General features: G+C 38.0%; 1 protein-coding gene across 1 annotated transcript in view; it reads left to right on the top strand.

Moving 5' to 3' along the window:
* Positions 1-1,254, top strand: part of ZSCAN23 (zinc finger and SCAN domain containing 23) — a 1,847-nt gene extending 593 nt beyond the window's left edge. Inside the window, exons 2-3 of the mRNA XM_069541094.1 lie at positions 133-285; positions 641-1,254. Coding sequence (XP_069397195.1) covers positions 133-285; positions 641-1,254 — 767 coding nt within the window. The remainder of the gene's footprint in view (positions 1-132; positions 286-640) is intronic.
* The last annotated feature ends 4,746 nt before the right edge of the window (positions 1,255-6,000 follow it).

The raw sequence follows: 6,000 nt of genomic DNA, 5'->3' as shown, positions 1-6,000 counted from the left end.
TGTAATAGGCTCTTAATCTCTCTGCCTTTTTTTCTTTGCCAGTTTGTTGAGCCTTCTTTTCCTATCCACTGGTCTTGAGAAGGCCTTGCAATGTCTTCTCTGATATTTCGTTCCTAACTGTCCTTGATTTTTACCAGGTCCCAGTCCATGATCATGAACAGGAAGAGCTTGTGAAGGAGAAAGCAACTCTAGGAGCAGCCCAGGAGTCGTCTGGTGGCCAGCTCCAAACCTTGGAAGAGCAGCCTCAGTGGAACTTGCGAGGTATGTGCCCGGTTCAGGAGATTGGTGAGGATTAGAATTTCCTCAGGAAGCCTAACTCATTCCCTGAATGGTCATTGATTCAGCACATTTACTTAGTGTCTGCTTTGTGCCAGGCACTGAGCTGGGTACGGGGGAAGCAGTGATGAGGAAGGTAGATGTGGTTCCTGCCCTCAGGAAGTTTACAGTCTGGTGGGAGACGCAGACAGTAAGCAAGCGGTTACGATACACGGCATCTTCTCCTGAAGTCCTGGTATAATTGTTGAGAGTGGGAAAGTAAACAGAAAATGTGTTGCTTGTCCCTTTCCACCCACTCTCCTGACCAGTTTTTTTCTTTCTTCTTTGGAAACATAACATTCATGCCATCCATTTACTATTTCAGATGATGAGGCTGGGACTTGGAATGTGGAGTTAGCCCCAGAGAGGGATCTGTCTAAAGAAACGAAATCTCGTGTGGAAGTACCTGAAAAATTGAATGGTAATATTATTCCAGTGCCTGAGTGTGGAGAGACCTGTGACCACGAAGGCAGATGGGAAAGGCAACGGGTAAGCTCTTCAGTGGAGAGACCCTATATCTGTGGTGAATGTGGGAAAAGCTTCACCCAGAATTCCATCCTCATCGAGCACCAGAGAACGCACACGGGCGAGAAGCCCTATGAGTGTGATGAATGTGGGCGGGCCTTCAGCCAGCGGTCAGGCCTCTTCCAGCACCAGAGGCTCCACACTGGGGAGAAGCGCTACCAGTGCAGCGTTTGTGGTAAAGCCTTCAGCCAGAACGCTGGGCTTTTCCATCACCTCAGGATCCACACAGGGGAGAAACCTTACCAGTGCAGTCAGTGCAGTAAGAGCTTTAGTCGACGTTCTGTCCTCATTAAGCATCAGAGAATTCACACTGGAGAAAGACCTTATGAATGTGAGGAATGTGGCAAGAACTTCAGTTACCACTGCAACCTTGTCCAGCATCGGAAAGTCCACCCTGTGGCTGAATCCAGCTAGCTCCTTGGAACAGGTAGGGCAAAATTTCATGATGTCAGACCACTAGGCATGGTAGCAAGGGTCCTGGTTCTTACTTTGTCTCTGAGAGAACAATAAGAGATTAATCCTCTAGTATAGGAAGCTCCAAGGAAGACCAGTGAAAACGTTCTTATTTTTATGCTGAGAGATGCATAATATCTTAAATATATCTGTCGGAATCTCTTTGGTCAGTGACATCCATACTTTGCAATACTGAATGTTGTGTTGACTTCATCAACATAATCTCACACACATCTGTCCCAAAAGTCTTCTACATGTACTTCAGGAAAACTTCATCCTAGTTTTTAAAAATTTAAAAAAAAAAGTCTTAAAAATTATATGCAGCCTGAATACAAAATGTCAAAGGTAGTTCACTGAGTATTTAAAAATTAATTTAAAAATAATTGCAGTAAAATCTGTAATGTAAACTATTAGATTAGTTTCCATTCACATAAGATAGGATAATTTGCTTTTAACCTACAAAAGGGGGCAGATGAATCCTCCCATAAATATACAGAAGGCTTCTCCCTGTAGAGGTTTAGTAATTCAGCCTTCAGTTTAGGAACCAAGGTATTGAAGCAACCATATATTATTAGTAGCTCAATGGCTAGTCATAACAAATATTGCTCATGATTTTAAATTTTGCAAAGACCAAGACACTTAGCTAAAAATCTGATATCTCACTTCAGATATTTATTGTGAAAATATAGTCCTCATTGTATTTTTCCTGTGACTTATGAGCATTTTGGGGTTTTTCTTTATTTAAACTTTTGTTATAGAAAATTTCAAACATATACAAAAGTAGACAGAAAAGTATGATCAGTCTTGCCTGTTGATTGCTTTTTATAACCTCCATGCCTCTCAGCACTACCTATTGATTATTATCAAGGTCATACATAAAAAGATTTCTTTCCCTTAACACTGACTGAGTGTTAAAAAACTTTATACTAAGGCCAGGAGACCAAAAAAATGAAAAATCTATGGTGATAACAGTCTGGATTGGAATACCAAATACACACACAGGTAACTTAAGAGTAATAGAAACGCTCTAAGGGACTTTAGAGATCACTTCTGCGTGCCCTTATTTGACAGATATGGAAACAGAAGCTATAGGAAGTGACTGTGTAAGATCATACAGCTAGTTAATGGAGCTGGAACTAAAACCCTCTCTCCTAATTCCTAGTGCAATGCTCTTTCTACTAAGCCACTGGAAGCACTGTGTTGCCATACAGAATTTAGAGCACTTATAAGGCACTGAGGTTTTGCTTTTTAGCTCAACAAACCCTCCCATCTATATGTTTCAATAAATGTACAGCCTATTTAATTTACAGTGGAGTTCCAGGAAAGATTCCTTCCACTTATCTCTCATTTGAGGCATTTTATTTTTTTTTGTAGTGAGTGATTATTTTTAACTTTAAATTTTAATTTACTTAGAAGGAGTTTTTTAAAAAAATTCTTTCTTGACCTGGTTCTAATATCGAAACAACACTGAAAAAAGGTCGCTATCTTTCCCTTATAGGTAGTCATTTACTAGTTTCTTATGTATCTTTCAGTGTTTCTTTATATAAGTACAAGAAAATATGAATATATAATCTTATTCCCTTGTTACACAGAACGATGGCATACTATTTATATTCTTCTACACCTTATTTTCATGAAACAATATAATCTTTAGAGATTTCTGCATTATAACAGAGGGCTTCCTTATTCTATTTACAAGTTGACAATATCTCATTTGTTGGTGCTCCATAGTTCAACATACTCCTACAGATGAAAAATCACTACTTCAAAATGTTATATATTGTTTCATTCTTCTCCCCAGTTTAGTCCAAGTCAAACACTTTCTATTTAAAAGCTAACAACATCCACATGAGCTAGGAAACAAGGTTTGGATGACTAGAATTACACATAATGCTTCTGTGGAGAATGGAGAAGTGATAGGTGGTATTTTTCAGTTTCATGTATTTTGTTCTGTTTTATATTCTTAGACCTAACATTTGAAACTATTTGTGTCACTACTTGTGACTAATTTTAGGTATTATCAACAATCTTAGAAGAAAAAAAGTCTTAAATGTCCTCAAGAGTATATTTTATTGTCTTGAGGTTTAAATTATATCCAAGAGAAATACATAGGGATTTTAGGATGAAGTTAAGGAAAATATAGTAGATATAAGTTTGAAATAAAATCAACTTCTCAAAAAAACTCAACTTCTCAAGTTAAATATATATTCCATATAGTGATATAGTACATATACTATTACAATCTGAGTTCATAAGTATTTTAAATGTTTCTCCAATATGCTGAAGCAGTATGTTTGGATAATTCAATTATATCAGCTCTTAAAAGGTTTAAAATATGAGCAGATTAGTATTTTAGAGGATGAATTTCTAATGGACTGAGTTTTTACACTTGCAGTTGAAGGTTGGATATTTGGTTTGTTCTGTGCCTGTTTTTTGTTTTGTTTACAGCTTCTCAAACATTCTCAATTTTCTCAACAACTGGTAAAATGCCAAGAAACAAAATACATTATATATGCTGTAGAGACAGATGTACTGCTTAGAATGCAATGATGGTTAACACAATTAAAATGACTGACAGTTCACCAAACTAACTTTCCTTGTTTTCTGATACTAATTGTACTAATTCTCTCATGCTAATTCTTTTATCTAGGATGCACATTCCTCATTATGTGAGAAATAATATTTGTCTCAACCTATAGACAGTGGCATGTAGACTTTGACTTCTTCTGTGATTATTCCAGTCTTCCTGGCCAGAAGTCCTTAGTTTTCTCCCTTTTGCATTTCTAAATTTCCCTCACTTCTCCTCTCTTTTCCGCCCTGGCTCCTTTTATTCAGCCTATGAAGTCTCTAGTATTGATCTCATTTCAGGTGTTCCCTGGACCAGTATCCATCCCTCCCTATCCCTTTGAAAAGTTCAGTCTGAGAGAGCAGATTTTGGTTTTATGGTTGAGCAAGGTGTAAAAAATATTGATTCAAATCCAATTAAATAGGCTTACTGGTTCTTGAAGGATAGTCCAGCACCCCTTTGAGCACTGTTAGGACAGTGGACACTGCATCAAAAAATGGCTAAGTATCTTGCAACCAAAACCTGCCTAGAGCTGTAGATAGAGCCCCGAAGATTCTCTTTCACTATAATTTTGAGTTGAAGGTCAGGATAACAGGAGAATCAAGTCTCTGTCCATATTTTGTATTTGGAAATGACTCCTATTTTCTATATCTGACAATACTTTTCTTTTAAAAAACATAGTTATAATTTATAGTAGAAGATTGTTTTATATTTTTCTAGTAAGACAAAAATTATCTCTGAGGAAATTTTAAAATAAAAATAGGTCAAAATTATTATAAAATATAAGTATTTTCTGTGGAAGAATTTTGAAATATAAAATATATATGAATATACATGTGTCATTGGTTAAATGTTGAATTAGTAATTGAGAGAAATGTAGATTCTTTGCAGAGGGAGGTGGAGGACAGAGGAAAGTGTTTTTGGCACAGGGAATAGGGTGAGGCAAGATCCCCATTTTAAGATATGCTCAAGAGCCAGGGGTTTTCCAGTTTGGGTCACGGAGTTCCTGCAAAGAAGTGCGGGAGTGGGAGATTGTAGGTGAGGGCCAGATTGAGAGAGCCTTGAACACTTTCCTAATGCATTGAGTCTTTGTTTGATAAGCAGTATAGAATCATCAAAAGTATTTTGTGTGTGTGATGGGAGCTTTTTACTATAGAATCAGAGAATATTGAGCTTTAAAAAGAAAATTTGGAGTTTCGCTCACTTCATACCTACATGAGAAAAGTGAAACCCAAGTGGTTAAGTACTTATAGTGATCTTTCTAGTTTTTAATCACATTGTTTTTTTAAAACAAAACTATGAACAAAGATCATCGTGAATTATATGTAGTTTCATGGACACTTAGACTTGGAGCCCTGAGACACATTTTAGGCATCTGCAAAAAACAAATGGGATGGAAAGAGAAAAAGGATGGACAAAATGTGAGAACATGAAAAGGAATTAGACAGAAAGCAAAATGAGACACCAAAACTCTGGCCAACAATGGTGACCAAAGAGAAGGAAAAATAAGATAGATGCAGAGACAGCATTACCAAGATAAGTGCTTCATCTTCACAGTACTTATTAGAAATTCCTCCATCTCAGTTGTTCCAAGTGTCTTAAGTACAGGAGTCTCAAGCAGTGAAAATAGTCTCACTGCCTTCGCTCCTCACTCATTTTAGTACTTTCCATAAAAAGGAGAACAGGGAGAAGAGCACAGTCTATAAATTACTCTGTGATGTTTTTAGGTCTCTCTGGACCCACATCCAGATTTCCATGCCAGCTACCTTAGCTTTATGATGAAGCCACTGTTTCTTGGTGTATACCTGCATTAGAATCACCTGGGCTGTTTGAAGTGCAGTTGCCTGGGCCCCACCCCAGACTGACTAAATCAGTGGTTAGGTTACTCAGAGGGACCCGATTATGCAAAGATTTAAAACAGTGGGGAGCAAGCCGACTTCTGCCCCTCTTGTTGGCGCTTTCCTTAGGTGGATGTTCATTATTGCTTCTGACGCTGGAAGTTAACTGACAGTTGGTACCTCAAGAGACTGCAGGAGAGGGACCCTGAAGGCTGGGACGTCAGAGGACCGGGTCCTAAGGGAACCTAGGGTTGCGAGAATCCGGTGAGAGTGGCCAGGTGTCCTCAGTGGAGTAGAAAGATA

The sequence above is a fragment of the Delphinus delphis genome, chromosome 10, assembly GCF_949987515.2.
Source record: "Delphinus delphis chromosome 10, mDelDel1.2, whole genome shotgun sequence".
Lineage (NCBI taxonomy): Eukaryota > Metazoa > Chordata > Mammalia > Artiodactyla > Delphinidae > Delphinus > Delphinus delphis.
This window is presented reverse-complemented; position numbering and strand designations above follow the sequence as displayed.